This window comes from Trypanosoma grayi, assembly GCF_000691245.1.
Source record: "Trypanosoma grayi strain ANR4 Tgr_74_V1, whole genome shotgun sequence".
Taxonomy (NCBI): Eukaryota; Euglenozoa; class Kinetoplastea; order Trypanosomatida; family Trypanosomatidae; genus Trypanosoma; species Trypanosoma grayi.
In genome coordinates this window covers 1-18,530 of record NW_008825693.1, presented here as the reverse complement: position 1 = coordinate 18,530, position 18,530 = coordinate 1, and the positions used below count along the sequence as shown (strand labels likewise).

Genomic DNA, 18,530 nt, shown 5'->3' with positions numbered 1-18,530 from the left:
GGGGGGGGGGGAATTTGGCCTATTCCCATATGCCCGCCCTAATGTTATCAGGCGCTTCTCGTTTCTGCCGCATCGCCCAAACTATTCCTCTTGTTGCGGATATTGCGATCTGTAACGCTTTAGCGCGTGCCTTATACCCCATGAGCGATCTGAGTTGTTTCGCGATAGAACGGCCCGCTTCTCAACACCAAAACAAATGCTGCGCCTCCGCTGGTAAGGCAACTTTGAAAGAATGATGCTCATAGATAGACGCAAGAGGCCGCCTCCGAAAAAACTGCAGAGATATACTCCAAGAGTTGAGAAAATGCTGCATCTACATCTTAAGGGTGCTCCGAAATTTTTTGCCACGGCCACGCGATCCACCAGCGCCGTGACCCACCCAGTTTCTCTTTTGTAGCCGAAAAGGGAATGGCTCACACTCCGCCTTTCTTGGATGAAGCATCTTGTATGGTTCCAGCCTCCCAAAGAAATTTGGGCATCTGCTATATGTATCCCGGGTGTGCTTTCCGTCCCTTTTTTTTTACGCGGGCGACGCGATACGAGACCCCAAATGTATTGGAGTCGTGCGCACAATATTGGATTTAACCGTTCTATCAAGAGCGGGATGTTCACAGCAGTAGCACCTACATGCTATAATGGGATGGTCGCCCCATCCTATAAATTAACAGCCCATGTTGCGTGAACGGGGCATGTTTTATTAGTTCCATTCCCAGGCGGTGACATTTCCTCTGTCAATATCCAAGTTTCCTGTCTCCACCTCTGTGTATGTGCCCCGCCAAAGCCACATAGTGTGACATCTTCTTCGATAACACCGCGTGCCTCTCTAAGCGACGAAGTGCATTTTGTGGAAGATCAAATGGGCCGGTGTGCTTTGCTGTTTGCGGTATCGCATGTGGGTCCGGGTTTTGGCACCTCCACCAAATACGCTGCGTGTGCCGGTCGCTCCCCGTTTTATGAAGCGGACCCTTGCGTTCAACGTTTGCCGTCCTCAGTGTGGTCCGGGATTTTTTTGGGGCCTTCACGTTGGGAGGCGTCGGGTCAGGTCAAAGGCGTCTTGACCCTGGATTTGTAGGCGTCTCGTTGCCCAATAAGGTTGGGTATTTGGAGCCTCTGCCAAGTCGAGCATCAATGTGTCATCCATTCCAATGTTAAAGTGTTTCCTCGTAAATGCCCTAATCCATGGGCCATCGACTGGCCGTGAACCACGCTAGACGAAAGACAGCTCCCTCCTTCCAATTCATTTCCGCGACGGATCACTAGATCCATCTCCTCCTTCCAATAAAAGTCTCACCAACTCTATCCGGCTGCTGGCGGCAAAATTTTTTTGACGTCCCCAGAAATTATCATATCCGAGAAACAAAAACAGCAAAATATATATAATAATCCGCAGTAAAGCTGCTGTTGTCGCAGCACCGTGGCGCAGTGGAAGCGCGATGGGCTCATAACCCATAGGTCGTTGGATCGAAACCAACCGGTGCTAACGTTTTTGACAACCACCGACTCACCCCACACATTTTTGCTTGAGTGTCTTCCAAACCATTATATCGTAAAGATATCATGTTGTGCATAGTCTTTTAAACTCTCAAACAGTTTTTACCAACTATGAAGTAAGTTGCAAATGTGGCGAGATGGTCGAGTGGTCTAAGACGTTGGATTAAGGTTCCAATCCTTCCGAGGGCGTGGGTTCAAACCCCACTCTCGTCAGTTTTTCATCGCAGATGATCCTCACAAACGCGCCTTCTGTTGGCTTTGTCATTCTTTTCCTCTATGCCGGTGTCTCCCTGTCTCAGGAGTGGTGCACGGCGGCGCCATCACGGAAGGTAGCAGAGGTATACGTAGGGTGTCAACGGGTCCGCATATTCCGCGGTTTCTTTATGGGTAGATGCAGCTCGGGGCGGCGACGGCGCTGAGCCGCGAAGCACTTCGCGACACCATGCAGCGTCTGTTTCCACCAGCTCGCACGCACGGAAACAGCCGTGCCGCCGCTTCACCACGTATGGCAGCGAAGTGGGTCGGCGAGAATTCTCCTCACGCCATCTCTGATGGGTGGCCCCACGCGCTGTTGTTAGTGGAGCTGTCGAGGATGTGCGTGTCGCCCACAATGCGGGCTGCAGAGGAACACACGACGGTCGCTTCGCAGAGTTTTTCCTCTTCGTCCATGACCAGCACAGGGAGCAGCACAATCCTGGAGAAGGAAACCATTGTATACCTCTTGAACCATTGTCGGTTCCCGGTTGACTGTTGGTGGGTCTCACTCAGACTTCTGGGCCGCTGGCGACAGCTGAACCGTGAGCAAGATCCGGCCAGGACATCTGAAGTGGGCCCAAACGTGTTTCCCCCTGGTATATCGATTGCGTCCACTGCGCATTTGATGCGAAACCTTTCTTACTGCAATGCCGCATGGGCTGACGTTCTACGTCTTTACGTGACGGCTACGTGTGATGCAACAACTGTCACTGAAACGCGTGATGCACCTTCCAATTCTGAACAGGCGAATCGACGAGAAGTCGCTAGTCGTGGGGCACTTCGTTGGATGCGGCATATAGCGCTGACGTCACTTCTGCGTGCGGGGCAGTGGAGGGAGTCCCTACATTTCTACCGTCACATGCTTTATCAGCGCGAAACACCTAGCCACGTGTGCACGGGGCATTTAGTGCAACGCCTAGGAGAGGTTGGCTGTTGGACAGCGGTGGCGTGTGTCTTTCAGCTTAACCTTAGACTGTTGGAGGCATCCCACACTAGAGATATATCTGGTGCTGGCAAGAATAAGTCTACTGTGTCGTCGTCTTCTTCTTCGCAGCATGCGTTGTTGCCAACAGCCGCACAGACAAAGAGTGATGATTGGGGCACAATGTTCTCCATGGCATTGGATGCGGTAAGTCGTCATTGTCAGCAGCCCCGTGTTGCTCTGCAGATGTTTGACGAGGCGTGTAAGAGGAACGCAGACGGCTCGTTGTTTTCTTGGGATGGAAATTTTCTCTCAGCCGTCCAGGCGCTGCCGTCAGAGCGGGATCGGCTTGCAGTGCTCCGTCGTGCTAAAGCTGCAGGCCAATTGAACTACTTCAAACTTGTCCGCGGACTTGTACATCACGAGAAGTGGTTAGAAGCCATTGCCGTCTTTGCTGAAGGTCTCGCAACGCAGCAGCTTGGCAGGAAGGAAATTGGCCGCTGCCGACTGGGTATCCTCCACGCCAGTAGCGGCGACAACGTGCAGGCAGTGGTGTGCCGTCTGCAGAGCCTTTGCGGACGCCCGAGAGACTCCCTGCACCTCAACGATGCGGAGGTGGAGTGTGTGCTATCCAAGGTGCCCTCTGCATCTTTGTCGGCGGCCGCCGCTGCGCCTCATTCCGCAGCGCACTGGCGTTTCTGCCTGCAGATACTCTCTGAGAACTACGCCTCTCTTTCCCACAACGAGGGCAGTGGGGTATCACACAAGAGATATGAACGATGCCCCACAACGCGTATGTTGTCGCTTTTACTTCGCAATCCCATACCATGGCACGGGGCTCTGCGTCTACTTGCTGTGTCCCGCACGCTGGACAGGTATGAAGATGGTAGTGATACAGCTGCAGAGTGCCCCACATTGAGCAAGGCCCTTATGCTTAACCATGTTGTTGAGATTCTGCATGCCCAGGGGCAGCAGCAGCGGGCGGCGGATGTTGTGACTACAGCACTGCGTCAGCAAAAATTGTCACCGTCTGCTAAAATGCTCGAGTTTGTACCGCTTGAGCTTCTCTCGCCCAGTACGGTTGGCAAAGATCGAAATGTTTTGATGGTTAGTGACAAGGTGCTGTTTTACTTTGTACAGACGACGGAGAATTGGCAACGAGCCCTGTCGATTGTGCGGCTTGTTGAGTGCCAACGTGCTACCATGGGAATCGGTGCAGTTGACCCCCTTCGGGCACTGCCCGCCTCTGTTCACTGCGGAGCCTTAAGGATGATTCAGCGCTGTGCTGCCCGCAGTGAAGCGTGGGCAATCTCCCTCCTCTACTTCCAACATGTGGTGTCGGGGTATCACCTGCTGGATGGCCCTCCACAGTCTGGCCTTAATCCACAGCAGCAGCAACATGATAGGAATATGGATGGTGTGGTGTATTCCATCATGTACGAGATGCTGCTGAATCTTCTCTCAGGGCCACCTGGCATTTCTGGTCTTTTGAGAGGGAAGGCGCACCTTCGCCTCGTGGAGAGTGTTGTGGCACGTAGTGGGGGACGCGTTCCAACCCACATGCTGCTCCCCAATCAGATGGACCGCCTCCTTCCTCGTTTCTCCTCCGCGTCTGCCAACTTGCCGAACATGGAGGAGAGGACGCGGGTGAGTATCAAACTCGTGCGGTGCATTATTGCCTCGTTATCGGCGCCTTCGGGTGGCAAGGCAGACGCGGGCACAAGTCTGACTCCACCTGAGGCAGTCATGTTCCACGAGCTGCAGAAGTTGACGTGCCGTGTTGCTGAATATCGTCGTCACATACAGCAACTGCGTGAAGAAAACGACTTTTCATCGGGGTGTGGGATTGTCGACGCGACAGGAATCCGGCGAAAAGGGGCTCAACCACGCGCTTTGGATGCCGGATTGCTTTGGCAGACTTCACTCGAACTGCTGGAACTTCAGTGCCGCTTCTGTGGCACGCGCACAATATCACATGGCACACTGAAACTTGTGTACCATACGTGTGCCATGTCCGGTGGACAGTGGAGGGCTGCTCTTCTCGCCACAGAGTACCTCCTGCAGCGGAAGAAGGTGGAGGAGAGGGCAGTTAGTGCAGACCACTGCTCGCTGTACTGTTCTCTCTTCGGGTGGGAGAAGGCGCTGGCGGTGTGGTGCCGCCATTTCCCGCAGCGCATGCTGAGCGAGGTGTCAGGCTGTCCTGCTGGAGTGGAATATTGTCTGAACTCGAGGGAGTTGTAGCTCGGGAGGCGGAGAGGGTGTCACGCAGCAAGCGAGGGAAGGATAATGGGGACAGGCTTCGGCGTGACGATTCGATGAGGTTGTGCAAAGAAGAATCATAGTGGTGGTGTGTTCTTTTTCATTCCTGTCTTGCATTGTTTTCCTTAGTTTGGATTACGTATCATGTGGGGTGAAATCTCCGACTCTGACGATGGAACGTCGTCATCTTCCTCTAGTTGCAACGCTGACCCGGTGGTGAACGAGAGCGTCATGATGTCGCTTAGTGTACTTTGTGCATTGTCTGCCGTCTTGATGGTGACCTACATGCTGCTGTATTGGCTGCAGTACCGTGTTCCCGCCTCATCGCGTAGATCGACGATTGTGCTGCCGTATACAGTCCTCCGCGTCATCACGAATATCGCACTGTGGAACATTCTCCCGTGCTTGATAATCCCCTTCGCACTGTACGCTTTGCCAGAGCACATTGTGCCATTCGCAAGAGAGGCGGCGCGTCTCGTTATTTCCATTGTCCCAATCCCAGCTGTTATCGTTATCATTCAAATTGGCGCTATAATACTGCTGTACAGCAGCACACGTGTTGTTCGCCATATAGGCGACTTGGTCAACCCGGTATCGCCTGCCGACACGTCAGACTCACCACTGCGACGCACGCTGCACCTCGGCGTCTTCGCCCATGGCGCGCTTTTCATTGACGCCCTACAGAAGAAGCAGCGCGGTGAACTCGGCGCAGATATGGTGCTGGCGGTGGACATGAGCGTTGGGGGGAAGATGCGCCGTCTGCTCCTCCACAACATCGTTGCTGAGACGCACTGCACCCGCGAGGAGGCTGTGCGTCTTGTGACAAGCGTCTCGCTAAGCCGTCACGAGCACTTCTGTTTGCCCTTTCCATCTGGCTACTTTGATCGCATTGTGTTGGAGCCTTTTATGCGGCACAACCGTCCCATTAACAACCTCATCACAACGGAAAAACGAATGGCGCGGCGTATGTCGGCGGTGCTCTCAGAGGCACGTCGTGTGTTAGCTGTTGGCGGCGTCCTTGACGCCTTTGACACTGAGGACTCGTCGCTGTTCGTGCAGGCAGACTTCCGTGATGCGGGATTCGTGTCGGCGAGCCGAACAGACACCGGTAGGCGACTGGCGGTGGGCCCTGTGCGTCTGAGTTCCAAGTGCTACGTAGTTTCAGCCACCAAGCAGGTGGATTTAATCGATGCTGGTGATCGAGGTAGAGGGCAGTTTCCAGTCTTGGAGGAGCCTGCTTCCTCAGCGAAGAGCGATGCATGTGAAGCCGCACTGCCTTTGCTTGATGACGTCTACAAGGAAGGATCCACCGTACCTCCTCCCAAAGGCTTTCGACTCCTGGGCCGATACACGATACTCGTTGCAATTCAATTGTTGATTGCTTTAGCGGTGCTGGTGTCCGCGTTGGCGCTGTTCCCTCACCTGCGGTACCCGCGCAGCGTTCCGGATGACGAAAAGTTCATGATGGTTGGGCTCTCTTGGGCTGTGCAGTATATCAGCTTGGCGGTGGTGCATCGGGAGGCACACTGGCACTCCCGTTTGCTGTACCCCACGGTTGGACAGCTGCTGCGCTCCCTGATGCCAGTTGAGGTCGCCATTGCTATTTGGACTTTGCTTGCTTCCATGTGTATCATTCTCCCGAGGACATTATTGATGTATCTCTTTAACCGTTTAGGAGTGGAAGTGCCCCCTTCTGTTGTCACTGTTCTCTTTTTTGTAGTAGTGTCAGCACTCCTAATACTTCTGTTTAGGGCTCTTGCTCGCTGGGCGAGGTCTCGCGCCCTGGCTGTGCGTCGTATCGAGCTACAATGAGAAGAAAAAAAGGAAGACAATATTCGTTTTCGTACTGTGTCTTGATCGTGTGAGTTGCTAGACCCCTTCCTCCTCTGCCTCCTCCTAACTCTGTGGTTGGCCGCCCTTTCTGTTCTTGCTGGCTCAGCCTTCATGCCATTGTTTCCCCGCCCCTTCATTCTCTTTTTTTTTCGTCGGTATTCGGTTAGTGAAGTGCGGTAAGTACCTCGAGCTGCGCAACCGACACAAGAACGGACTAACGTGCCCAAGCGCGGGGAATACGTCATGTGGCGCCCGCGTGTGCTTCTGGTCGCTGCTCTCGTGGTCCACTGCGAAGTGGTGGCCGGTGCTCTGCTTCCCCCCCGCATGGAAGGTGAGGCCGGGTATGTGGGCGAAGCAAGGCCAACGCCCACGCTGAGGCTAGCTGATACCATAACACAAACCAGGACGTTGTCGCGTAGTGTGTCAATTCCCAGCGATACTCCTGAAGTAGACCCGAAGCCGCATATTCACCACATCCTAATTTTCGTGGTTTTGGGAACCTGTCTCTTATTTGTTTTTGTGTTTGGAGGGATATTATGTTACTGTTTCTGTTTGCGACCGAAAAATGGCCGAAGGCGCCAACAGGACGGCAACAATGACGAGGCCCAGCGGCTGTCACCAGGCGGCAGTTTCCTCTTTTCCCCGCAAACGGACCTCCGTGTGTGTGAGGGAGGAGACGAAGGTGCTTGCAACCCTATGGCAAGCAAGGACTCGCCCACAGAAAAGGGAGACGATGAGTTACCGAGCGAACGCTTTCTGTGGCATTCACGTAAGGGAAGTATCAGAAAGCATCAAGAAAACGGCATGGATTTGGATGAGGCCACACGGTTTCACCTGATGCACCACGCGGAGACAGCGGATCCTGGGTTTGGGCCATTTGTAAATGACACTGACAGTGATCTGTCGTCCGACGAGTGAGCGGACAGAGTCATTGTGAGGCAATCTGCACCTGGTGCGATTGTGTATGACAGCAGTCGTCAGGACGCGGACCCGGTGCTGGCACAGGACACACAGACCTCTCCGCCACTGAGCGTTATTAGAACGGATACAGGCATTGACTGCTTCGGGGAAAGAGCCGAGTAGTGACACTTCCTCCGACGATAGTACGATTGGGGAGGGGCGGTGAAGTGCCCACCACCCCGATATGTGGGTAAGTTGTGACCGCGAGTATCTGAGCAATAATAACGCTGGTGGGCCTGTAGAAGAAATCCGTCTGGTGTGTGTGTGTGTGTGAGTGTGTGTAGGACGGCATGTCATCGCTTCTAGGTGACTGTGGTAGCGGCTCCCCCGAAAGTGAACCAACGGCAAATGCCCCTTAAAACTGGGTAGGCTATTGTGGAGGATTCCGGAAGGCCGTGTACGTGGTTTCACATAGAAGAGATGTGTAATCTATAGGAATTAACTTGTTTTGTGTCATTTTCGCTCCTTGCTATAAAACCACTGAAACAGTAAAAGTGCCGTGCTCCCGTGGTTTTGTATTCGGTGCAGGTAGTCTCGCCTGGGTGGAATAGCGCTTGGGTCGGACAGAAGCGCTTTCTCCCTCCTCCCCCCCTTCCCCCGTGGCTCGAGACTGCCGCTTCTTTTCTTTACCCTCGTGACTGTATGCCCATGTCGTTGGGCGCGCATAACTCTACTTCCCCTCTGATATTCTCCTAGATATCTGTGCCTGTTTGCGTGTGCATGCATACATAATATATGCGTGTGTGCTCTTGTGTGGCCGTGCGTTTTTTTTTTTGGGGGGGTCAAAATGGAGTTGCGCGGTGCTGCGTCGCAACAGGCTTGACGAAATTATGGCGCCATATCAGAGAAGTTGCTATGTCTTTCAATATATATATATATATATATATATATATGTAGAGCATCCGCAATTTTGCACGGCCAAGAACGTGATTGTGGGAAGAGAAAAAGGCCTGCAAAGGGACGTTATGTGGTTTTGGAGAAGTGTCCCGTTTTTGTTTTTGTTTCTTTGTTTGTTTGCTGGCGTACTTTTGTGGATAATGATGTGTCATATTTGTTATCGTGTCGTGGCGCAGCGGAGTGGAAACAACAAACACTCCAACGCATAAAACAATAATTGAGAGCCTAAATTCGATTTCTTTGTTGGCAACACTCCTCCTGTCCATGCCTGCTCCGCCCACCGCACCCCCTTTTCCTGCAGCTGCCCCACTCCTCTCCCCACTGTCCCTTCTGGCACACATTGCAGGGTCGCGCTGCTGGAGCTGAGGCGCCTGCGCGGCATCCGCCACTCGCGCTTTGACTCCTGCCTCTACGCATTCCTTGAAGGCAAGGCATTCAGCATACTGGAGACGATGGCGATGCTCGAGCGGTGGGCGGCGATGCAGCGGGAGGAGCTCGGCATGCATCAGACCACCAGCAGCTTCCACGAGGGGCTCGCGCGCGGTATCATTTGGATCACCGGCCGCGGCAGGCGCCGGCGCGTGGGTCTGTGCGCTCACACCGCGCGTTTACTTGCCCGACGCGAAGATGCGTGCGCGGAGCACGCGGGTCTTCGACGGCAGCTTAAGTTACGCGACACGCCTACAGTACAACCGCAAGAACTGCCTCGTGGCCATGCTGGTGAATCAGCAGGGTGTGAACGTCATTCGCAACATTGACATGCCCTTTCAGGCCTCATCGAGTGGGTGCACATCGTGAACGTGCCCCGCGTTGTGGCGGCGGTGGCGGCGGCGGCGAATACCATTTCCCAGTGGCTGTCAAAGGTGGTCTTGGAGCGCATTCGCATTGCGTCAGACTCTTAGCTCAAACAAGGCAGGTGCTGCAGTGGTTCAACGCCGAAGCTCTTCCTGTGGCGCTGGGCGGCGCAATGGACAGGGGCGGCCCCGCGCACTGGCGGGCCTTCGCCGACATCGCGGTGGCGCACTTCCATCAGCTGCAGGATGCCGTTATGCGACGTGGCATGAGCGTCAGAGAGAGGGAACTGGAGGGGCTGCATTGTGAATGGGTGAGCGAGGCAGAAGTCATTGTGGCAGCAGAAGCAACGACGAGAACAACAACACGAAGAACGCCGTTGGCTTGTCTAGGTGAGCCCAGTCCCACAGCGACGGACAGCATGTAGGCCGAGGTAAACCCGGTAAGACAGGACGCCGTGGGCTGTGAAGAGTACGCTGGGGAAGTGAGCAGCCTGTGCCTTTTCGCAGGTGCAGCAGCTGCTCGCTATGGCCGATGCGCACATGATCGCGTATGATGTGGTTGTGGAGGACGGGCTGTTGGTGCAGAGCTGTGCCTTTCAGCTCATGTGGGAGGCCCTCCAGCCGCCGCTGTGTCTGTGGAGTCGTGTGCAGCTGAAGCACCGACAGATCTGCGATCGCCTCCCAGAAGAGCAACGGTACAAGGTGTGTAGTGTAGGCCTCATTGCTCCTCTTCTTGTTGTGCTTACTTGATTTGTTGCTAGTCTATGCATGGCTGCGATGTGTTCATATGAGTTGGTTGGCTGGCACAGGCAGTGGGGGCCTTACCTCACTCACTCTTTGTGTGCGCTGCGGTTGGGTGTTTCTGCTGGTGTGGACTTCTTTCGAGGAGTGATTGGCTCTGTCGTGTGTGGCAGTGGTCCCTCGCCGGTGTGCGGAGCTCTCTCTTCCTTCCTTACTTCCTCTCTGCTCCTTTCTTCCTCATATATTTCAGGCATGCATCAACTGTTGCGTTGAACTCACCACCGACCTCTCCGGTTGTTGCTCCTCGATTGCTTCTCTTCTCTTTCGCCGGCTCCAAGGCAAAGTGATGTCCTCCTTAGGCTCTGGCTCCTGGGGCGTCACGCCTTCGCTCCAGAGGGACGATTCCTCGGGCAGCGTCTTTCACAACTCCTTCCCGGAATTGCTGGGGAACTCCGACGACGCACTCGCTGGGTACTTCCGTTCCACGCCGAGCGGCAAAACTCAGGCAAGCACGCCGCTCAGCGACCGTACGAATAGCGGAGGCTATGACGCTGTCGATAGGTGGGTCAATGCGCTCTTCTGCCCGGATGACCAACTCACAACGTTGCCACGTGAGGAGGAGCAGCAGGAGCAACCTGGGATCAGCACCGCAGTGAACCCGCTGTTAGACCCACACAACATGTGTCCGTGGCTCGGCGGGCCCGAGTCGACCACTGTGGAAGTCTACACGCACGGCACCGCCCGCAACAGCACCCCGGCGAGACCACTGCCCTTTCTGAGGGGTAACCCCGACGATGCAGACAGTTTTCTGTATCTCTTCTTCGACTCCCTCGCAAGCCCACAGCAGAATCAGCAACGACGGCAGTCGCAGCACAGCAAGCCGTCTTCCACTGTCGCCGCGCCGAACGGGGTAGTGAAGCGCAAAAAGACGGGCTGGGAGGGTCTCAATACGGAAACGAAGCAGGTGGAGTCTGTGAGCTTCCCCAAGGATACACGGAAGAGGGGATTCTCAACTTTCTCCAGCTACAAGTTTCCCACGGAACCGACTGAGAGTATCTCGCAGGACATTAGCAACGATGGTTATGGCGCGCAGTCCAAAGACGGGGCGCCGCAGAACCCGCACTCCATACTCGTGAACGGTGCGAGGGACGACAAGCGTGCCGGGGGTGCCGCTGAGAATGCGCCGTCCGTGAGGTTCCTGTAGCAACCGTGAAGACGGTGATGGTGGTGTTGATGCAAGCAACACTGGCAGTCAAACGCGTTAAGAAAAGTTCCTGTGACCACCTTTATCAGGTCTGCCGACGATTTTTCCTTTCTTTGTCCCCCCCCCGCCATCGTTGGTGGATTTGGCTTTTGCTCTTCGTCACAGTGAGCGAGATGAGGAGCCCTGTTGTACACGGTGTGCACGCAGAGCCCTCGCAGTTTACTATAGTGACAATTGCAATTGTGTGGCATTGTTCAACGACCGCAATGCGCACTTGTGCAGAGGCAGATGGTGCCCAGCGCTGTGGTTTTTCTTACCCCTTGTTTTCGTTCTATACACTGATTTACTTCAATGAAAGTTCTTGTAAAGGGAAAGGCGCAGCCGTCTTGGTGGCGGCGGCCAAATTACCGCTAACTACAAGAACTGTGGTGAGCTGTATTTCAATTACGTGTTCGTGACTGTTCGTTTGTTCTTCTCGCACTGATGATGCCAGACCGTCCTGGCGGAATGAGCACGGCAGCGTTGTGCCGTCTCTCCTCTGTCTCCCAGCGTATCTTTCTTGTTGCTGTTTTGCTTATTCGCCCTCAATGTTGTGTGGTAGTGCATCCTTTGCGGAAGGGATACATGGCATTGCCTCCATGGAATGAGCCCAGCCCCACCCTGAGTGAAACATACATTGCGGTGTCGAGCAGCGCCAATATTTTGGAGGGAAGGCTGTGGTGGATCATGCTGGCAAGCATAGCAGGCGTGGCCTTGCTAGTGCTGCTCGTGGTTAGCGTGTGCGTCTACTGCAACACCAGGCGGAAGATGCGCAGTCTGGAGCAGTTGGAGCTTCGGCAGCAGCGGCGAGTGGAGCGCGACGTGCGAAGGGCCTCCTTAGTGCTTCAGGGCCATCACGTACACACCGACGTGGAGTGCAATGAGGACGAGGACGAGGCGTACAACCTCCCGGTTAGTCCTGCGTTTTCCATGGAGTTGAGTGAGGAATATGCATATGACTGTGACGTTGACGTCCGAGAGTAAGACACGTCGCAGTGCTCGAAGCAAATGCATGATGAGTTTCTTTTTCTTGTTTTGGTGGGGGGTGGGAACTGTGGCTTTGTACAGTCTCCGTTATTGTAGAAGCAGGCGTTACAGTTTACATGTGCCCTGTCACGTTTTGGTGTTGTTTTTTTTTTTTGTTCGCTGTCTCGCTGGATATATACGTGCAGGCGTACATGGTGGGGTGGCTTCTGCCGTAAGATGTGCTTATTGTGTATGACGTGCTTCCTTTTTCGTATCGGAATCTAATTAACGTATGCTCGGTTCGACGTTTATGAGACGAAAACCGCTGCAAATGTATTCTCCTCCAATACGCTCCCCACCTCTATGTCTTTTTTTTTTAATCTCTCTCGACGCCCCTCTTGTGTCTGCGTAATGCCGTTGTCTGCGTGTGCATCCGTGCTGCTGCTGCTGCATGCGTGGCGTGAGGACGTGTGCCGCCCCAGCCACTCACCCACCCGCCAGTGCCCTTTCTCTCTCTCTCTCTCTCCCCCTCTACTTCTCCAGGACTGCGGCGCAGGCAAAAGTGTCTGGCGCGCACACACGCGCACGAGGCGGCAGCAGTAGGAGGGGCGGAGGGAAGATGAGCGCGGGTCCTTTGAACGATGGCATCGTGCCGCGCGATGCGTCCGCGCGCTCCTTTTCACGCTCTTCCTCCAGGGCGCTGTCGTCCAAGTCGAGCAGCATCCTTCTGGCCGCGAACTCCTCACCCCTGGGCCGGCGGTTTGCGGGCATGTCCGGCAACGGCTCACCGATACGCGGTAGGCGCACGCCTGTGTGCTTCTTCTCCGATAGCGACGTCGGGCTCTGCGGCTCTCCCGTCGACGAGCAGCAAGAAGAGTTCCGGCGCATCGAGGAGTTGCTGCAGCGTATGCGTGGCGGGAAGAACGACGCCAGCCGCACGGCGCCCGCGCCGTTCCAAGAAGTGACGTAGCACGGCACGCACCGGAGTGACTGACGTATGTAGACTCAACTCACGGACGGTGTCAGCCGCATTCACGTTGGTTGTTTTTCTTTACCTTCGGGCTTCGTTGGACCCGTTCCTCTCTTGTCATTTGTTGTCTGTAGGGCTTTATTTTTGCATCTCCTTCGTGTCTCCTCTGGGGCGCAGCTGGAGTGATGGTGGGAGGGAGGGGGACCTCCAAAATCTCCCAGCCAGCGCGCAATATTTGCGGTTATATATATATACCTATATTATAGGCGGATTCATGCGAAGATTCCTCCATGAATTGTTTCCGCAGTATTTCTTTGTTGCTGTTGTTTTTTCCACCCTCACGAATTCTATAGAGATGCCGGCAGTTGGTGGCAAATAACGTGTACCACATATTCCTTCACCTGTGCATGCTCTCGGCATATCTAGGCGGTCTGTTTCAGCGCCGCCCATTCGTTGTGCCCACCCATCACCCCCTCCCCCCTCCCTTGGCGCTGTGCCGGTTGGTGTGGCTGTTGTCGCTGCTGCTCGATGCAACGGCATTCCTATTCTTTTCCCCACCATTTGCCTGTACGTGTCTCTTTCTCTGTCTTTCTGTATGTGTGCGTGTGTGGGGGGGGGGAAGGCAAATAAGTGAGAAGAAGCACTCGCGCGGCTTAAGCGAACATACTGCACGGAGTACCCCGCTACATTGCGTGCCCGCGCAACCCCTGGCAGCAGCATGGGCTCCGCCGCTCCACGTGGCGACCAGCACAGTGATGCCGCTCTCTCTGGCGCTGATTCCTCCAGTGGCGCAGCGAGTTCGGTGCGGCCGCACACACACAGTGCCTCCCCGGCGTGGCGGCGTATGACGGATGTAGAGCTGGTCTTCACCGGCGCGGAGGATCGCAATTCCCCGAAGGCCAACACGCCCGCGCAGTTGAGCGTCGCCAACACCTCCAGGTCTCTCGCTGGTGATGACGGCAGTTCTCAGGTGGACAAGATAGCCTCTATGTATGACCATGGGGTAGCAGCAGTAAGAGAGGAGGAGGAGGAATTCGAGGAGACGAACCAGCAGCAGAGCCTCTCCAACCAAAAGCCGTGCCAACGCCAATTCCGCACGCGTGATATGCTGAGCTTCTCGGAGGATGACAACGGCACGTCAAGCACCATCTCTCGGCTGCTCGACGCCGATGCCAACGTCAACCTCATTTTCCCAATGCTTGACGAGTGCACGGCTACCGCAGTACACCGCAGGGGTTCCTGTGCCCCGGTGACGGAGTCGGGCTGTGCGGTCCCGAAATTCGCGCACAACCGACAGGCGTCCCCGTTAAGCATCTTGCTCAAAGGCGGCTCGGGTGCGAACCCCACGTTTCCGGCTGGCCGACGCCTGAGCCGCCGACGCAGCAGCGGAGTTGCCAATGTTGTAGGTGAGGCATCTCGTGACTGGGAGGTGAGCGCCGTCTTTTCGCCGCTGGGGCTGGTGGAGGGATTGTCGGAGATGGTGAGCATCACAGAAGACTCAGAGGAATGTGAGCGAGGGGAACTGCAGCGTATTGCGGCGCTTATTAAAACCATGGAGGCACGTCGGCAGTTGTCGGAGAGCGCTTCACAAGGCGATGCTTAGTTGTCCGATGCCGCATGGGATGCGCACAGCAGCAGGCCAGAGCCACAAGGGGTTGGTGTGGAATGTCATGAGTATGGGGGAACTGTTCCGATATCTAGGAGAGAGCGCGAACAAACAGGAATAATTGCGTATGGGACGGTAGATATAAGTTGTCCCTCAATTTGCCACGCAGCATCTATGTCTATTCCGTCTTATTTCCGCCTTGGTGTTGTGTTTGTGGCTGGAAGGCATTGTCATCGACGTTCCACGGATGCTTGAGCGTGAGAACAGCGTTACAGAAGAATGATCTATATTTTAAATGGATGTCTGGGCCACCCGAGCTGGTGTGGGGCATCCGTTTTTTTTTTCTTTTTCCTTTTTATATGCTTCCTCCTTACCTTTTCCTTTCATTCTCTTATACACTGTGACTGATTTCTCACCCACAATGCGCCGCTCTCTCCCCCCCCCCCTTTGGCCGCAGAAAAGTCTGCGAAACAAAGCAGCACGGTGTGTGGTTCATTTATATTTATTACCGGTTCGCGGCAGGGTTATATATATATAAAATGCTTGGGGGTACTTATGTATACAGGTATATGCTATCAGGTGAATAGGCTGAGATGTTTTTGTTTTGTTTTTCGTATCGCTGGGCGCGGCCACTCGTGGTTGTGATGTGTGTGTGGGGTTGTGTGTCTCTGTGTGTGACTACCACCACGTTCTGTGCTCTGTCCCCAATTCCTCATTGAACGCACAGCAGTCAACCACTCTGCACAGTAGTAGCCGTGGGCTGCCCTCCCCCTCAAGTCAGCGTCTGAGGCGGAGTAGAGGGCCCCGGCACTACCAACAAGAAGAACAATAGCGGCCGAAGCAGGCAGTGCAGAGATGCTGCGGTACACTCTCGGCGTGTGGTGCGTGAAGCCTGCGCGGGTACGTTGGCACCCCCTCGGCGCGTCGCACTTCGACGTCTGCGTCATTGGCGCCGGGCCCGCCGGTATCGCCGCCACACTTCGCGCCGTCGACTACAAGAAGCGTGTGTGCCTCATTGAGGCGAGCCGAGTTGGCGGCTGCGACCTGTGGAACGGCGCGCTGCAGTCGAAGGTCATGTGGGAGATGTCGAACTTCTTGGTCAAGGCGAACGGCAGCGCTGCAATGCGTGTGTACAACACCACAATCTCGAACTTCATGGAGCTTGACGAGGAGCGGATGCGGGAGTGTCTCATCCGCAGCAGCGAGATGCGGGAGGCGCAGATCCTCGCGGCCCTGCGCGCGGCCGACGTGTCGCTCATGTACGGCCGCGCCTTCTTCGCGAGCTCGCACAAGGTAGAGGTGCGCAACCGCGAGACGAAGGAGTACCGCACGGTGACCGCCGACTACTTCATCATTGCCACTGGCTCCACGCCGATGAAGCACCCGTTCGTGCAGATCGACCAGAAGCGCGTCGTGACATCCGACGAGCTGATGATGATGCCGCTGCCGCGCAGCATGGTGGTGGTTGGCGCCGGCGTGCTGGGCAGCGAGTTCGCCGCCATTTACGCGCGGCTCGGCCGGACGAAGGTGTACCTGCTGGACAAGGCGGAGCGCATCATGCCGAAGGAGGACGACGACGTCGTGGCGGAGATACAGGGCAGCATGGAGGCGCACGGCGTGGTGATCCACCAGGACGCGATGCTGTACAACATGCAGTCGTGGGAAGAGGACGATGCAGAGATGCGCGAGCACCCGGAGGACCCGACGCGTCGCAGCGGCGTGCGCTACACCATCATGCAGCGCAAAACGCGCGAGCTGCAGACGTACGAGGTGGAGCGGGCCCTCATCGCGGTCGGGCGCCACCCAAACTACTACGGGCTCGGGCTGCAGAACACACAGTGTACGCTGCGCAACGGGACGCTCGTACTCGACGCGTACGGCAGGTGCATGGGGCAGAGCCACATCTACGCCGTCGGCGACGCGGCTGACGACTCCAAGCTGGTGAGCGTCGGTGAGGCGAAAGGGCGGCTCGCGGTGGACCACATGTTCAGCCTGCAGCTGGTCGAGCCGCCGTCGACAAGCTTCACGCGGCTCGTCTTCCTCACCGTCGCCCTCGCCGGGGTCGGTATGAACGAGCAGGAGTGCCGCAAGCAGCGGGTATCGTACGTGATGGCAAAGTACGGCTTCGATCTTTGCAGCCGCACCATCGCCGCCGACTGCACCGCGGGCTTCGTGAAGATCCTTGCCACCAACGACAGTAGGAAGACCTTGCTAGGGGTGCGGGTGGTGGGCATGAACGCAAGCACCATCATCGAGCTCGCCTCCGCCGCCATTCGGCGCAAGCAGACGGCGTACGAGCTGTGTGAGCTGCTCACGGCATACCCCTCCGTCTCGCAGGCGTTCCTCGAGTGCCTGCGCGTCATCCTCGGCTGTTCGACGCTGAAGCCCGGCACATTCCCCAACCTCGTGTGCGAGACGTGGACGCCGTCGGATTACGTGCGAGGCCGCGCCCATGTTGAACACGCACCACCAGCAGCAGTAGCAGCAGCAGCAGCAGCCGCACACGAAGAGGGGGATGCGCAGGCAACGACGCAGACTTACCGGGAGCATTTCCCACACACGTTGACGGAGGGGCGGCACGAGGCAAAGGCAGACACTTCGGCTTCCCTTTCTCATCCCTCCTCCTCCTCTTCCTCCTCCTCAGTTGCTTCTTCGCCTTCGTCGTCTGGCCGGACGGCTTCCGCTTCATCTTGTAAGGACCCCCTTCCCGGGGCGTTTTTCTTCCATTGATGTCACGCTGCAGCAGTGGCGAGCCTGTGAGAGAGTGAGTGAGTGGAATGGAAGTGAAGCGTGGAAAATGTAGTCTTCTTGCATGAATATATGAGTGTGTGCCGTGCGCTGTGCGTAGATGGGCGCGTGTGCGATGCCGTCGACCATCATCGCCATACTCACCTGTGCTTTTGCATGCACCCCTTCCCTAATTAGTCGGCAGTGGGCGAGGTTAGACAAATCAAGTGACGCGGGCCCCTTTTTGTTCCTTTTTTTCCTTGTTGTTGTTTTTGCAGCTGAGCGATGCTGCGAATCCCGCGGGTGTGGCGCAACCGCCCCGTCAACGTGACGCGCATCGTCGCCAAACAGTCGCACTTCGATCTGTGCGTCATTGGCGGCGGGCCGGCCGGCATTGCGGCCGCGCTGCGGGCGGTCGACTACAACAAGCGCGTGTGTCTCGTTGAGGCGAACCGCATCGGCGGCACGGACGTGTGGAATGGTACGCTGCAGTCCAAGACGCTGTGGGAGATGGCAAAGTACGCCTCACGGCTCTCTGGCAACGCGGCTCGGCGCGTCTTCGAGGACGACGTGGTGGCGGGGCTGCAGAGCAAAGTTAGCGACGCGCGGGTACTGAGGACGCTGCAGGAAGTCAGCGCGACGCGCGAGCGGCAGCTGCTGGAGGTCCTCCGTGCCGCCGGGGTGCAGCTGGTGCTCGGCAGGGGCATGTTCTCGTCGCCGTACGAGCTGGACGTGCGCAGCAGCGGCACCGGCGAGTACAACGTGCTGACGGCGGACTACTTCGTCATCGCGACCGGCTCGACGCCGCGCACGCACCCGCACGTCGTGACGGACTGCCACCGCGTGGTGACGACCGACACCATCAT

The 18,530-nt window shown here is 56.1% G+C and overlaps 12 protein-coding genes and 2 non-coding genes across 14 annotated transcripts; all 14 read left to right on the top strand.

The window, feature by feature from the left end:
• Positions 1–1,408: 1,408 nt before the first annotated feature.
• DQ04_tRNA057 lies at positions 1,409–1,480 on the top strand (the record flags this gene model as incomplete). Its single annotated transcript has 1 exon — positions 1,409–1,480. It is a non-coding gene; the product is annotated as a tRNA-Met (tRNA).
• Positions 1,481–1,622: 142 nt separating this feature from the next.
• On the top strand, positions 1,623–1,704 carry DQ04_tRNA089 (the record flags this gene model as incomplete). Its single annotated transcript has 1 exon — positions 1,623–1,704. It is a non-coding gene; the product is annotated as a tRNA-Leu (tRNA).
• Positions 1,705–1,882: 178 nt separating this feature from the next.
• DQ04_00741110 (hypothetical protein) lies at positions 1,883–4,909 on the top strand (the record flags this gene model as incomplete). The annotated part of the gene is made up of 1 exon (XM_009309628.1): positions 1,883–4,909. The coding sequence occupies one exon, from the start codon at positions 1,883–1,885 to the stop codon at positions 4,907–4,909; it is 3,027 nt and encodes a 1,008-aa protein (XP_009307903.1).
• A 162-nt stretch (positions 4,910–5,071) lies between these two features.
• Positions 5,072–6,739, top strand: DQ04_00741100 (hypothetical protein; the record flags this gene model as incomplete). The annotated part of the gene is made up of 1 exon (XM_009309627.1): positions 5,072–6,739. The coding sequence occupies one exon, from the start codon at positions 5,072–5,074 to the stop codon at positions 6,737–6,739; it is 1,668 nt and encodes a 555-aa protein (XP_009307902.1).
• Positions 6,740–7,456: 717 nt separating this feature from the next.
• On the top strand, positions 7,457–7,678 carry DQ04_00741090 (hypothetical protein; the record flags this gene model as incomplete). The annotated part of the gene is made up of 1 exon (XM_009309626.1): positions 7,457–7,678. The coding sequence occupies one exon, from the start codon at positions 7,457–7,459 to the stop codon at positions 7,676–7,678; it is 222 nt and encodes a 73-aa protein (XP_009307901.1).
• Positions 7,679–9,069: 1,391 nt separating this feature from the next.
• On the top strand, positions 9,070–9,375 carry DQ04_00741080 (hypothetical protein; the record flags this gene model as incomplete). Its single annotated transcript, XM_009309625.1, has 1 exon — positions 9,070–9,375. One exon carries the CDS (start codon positions 9,070–9,072, stop codon positions 9,373–9,375), a length of 306 nt encoding a protein of 101 aa, XP_009307900.1.
• Positions 9,376–9,936: 561 nt separating this feature from the next.
• Positions 9,937–10,161, top strand: DQ04_00741070 (hypothetical protein; the record flags this gene model as incomplete). The annotated part of the gene is made up of 1 exon (XM_009309624.1): positions 9,937–10,161. One exon carries the CDS (start codon positions 9,937–9,939, stop codon positions 10,159–10,161), a length of 225 nt encoding a protein of 74 aa, XP_009307899.1.
• A 337-nt stretch (positions 10,162–10,498) lies between these two features.
• DQ04_00741060 (hypothetical protein) lies at positions 10,499–11,356 on the top strand (the record flags this gene model as incomplete). The annotated part of the gene is made up of 1 exon (XM_009309623.1): positions 10,499–11,356. The coding sequence occupies one exon, from the start codon at positions 10,499–10,501 to the stop codon at positions 11,354–11,356; it is 858 nt and encodes a 285-aa protein (XP_009307898.1).
• A 17-nt stretch (positions 11,357–11,373) lies between these two features.
• DQ04_00741050 (hypothetical protein) lies at positions 11,374–11,814 on the top strand (the record flags this gene model as incomplete). The annotated part of the gene is made up of 1 exon (XM_009309622.1): positions 11,374–11,814. The coding sequence occupies one exon, from the start codon at positions 11,374–11,376 to the stop codon at positions 11,812–11,814; it is 441 nt and encodes a 146-aa protein (XP_009307897.1).
• Positions 11,815–11,980: 166 nt separating this feature from the next.
• DQ04_00741040 (hypothetical protein) lies at positions 11,981–12,379 on the top strand (the record flags this gene model as incomplete). Its single annotated transcript, XM_009309621.1, has 1 exon — positions 11,981–12,379. The coding sequence occupies one exon, from the start codon at positions 11,981–11,983 to the stop codon at positions 12,377–12,379; it is 399 nt and encodes a 132-aa protein (XP_009307896.1).
• Positions 12,380–12,980: 601 nt separating this feature from the next.
• On the top strand, positions 12,981–13,331 carry DQ04_00741030 (hypothetical protein; the record flags this gene model as incomplete). The annotated part of the gene is made up of 1 exon (XM_009309620.1): positions 12,981–13,331. One exon carries the CDS (start codon positions 12,981–12,983, stop codon positions 13,329–13,331), a length of 351 nt encoding a protein of 116 aa, XP_009307895.1.
• An 844-nt stretch (positions 13,332–14,175) lies between these two features.
• On the top strand, positions 14,176–14,934 carry DQ04_00741020 (hypothetical protein; the record flags this gene model as incomplete). The annotated part of the gene is made up of 1 exon (XM_009309619.1): positions 14,176–14,934. The coding sequence occupies one exon, from the start codon at positions 14,176–14,178 to the stop codon at positions 14,932–14,934; it is 759 nt and encodes a 252-aa protein (XP_009307894.1).
• Positions 14,935–15,792: 858 nt separating this feature from the next.
• Positions 15,793–17,667, top strand: DQ04_00741010 (putative dihydrolipoamide dehydrogenase, putative,acetoin dehydrogenase e3 component; the record flags this gene model as incomplete). The annotated part of the gene is made up of 1 exon (XM_009309618.1): positions 15,793–17,667. The coding sequence occupies one exon, from the start codon at positions 15,793–15,795 to the stop codon at positions 17,665–17,667; it is 1,875 nt and encodes a 624-aa protein (XP_009307893.1).
• Positions 17,668–17,949: 282 nt separating this feature from the next.
• DQ04_00741000 (dihydrolipoamide dehydrogenase) lies at positions 17,950–18,530 on the top strand (the record flags this gene model as incomplete). Its single annotated transcript, XM_009309617.1, has 1 exon — positions 17,950–18,530. A coding segment is annotated over one exon (581 nt), but the record flags the coding sequence as incomplete, so codon positions are not given.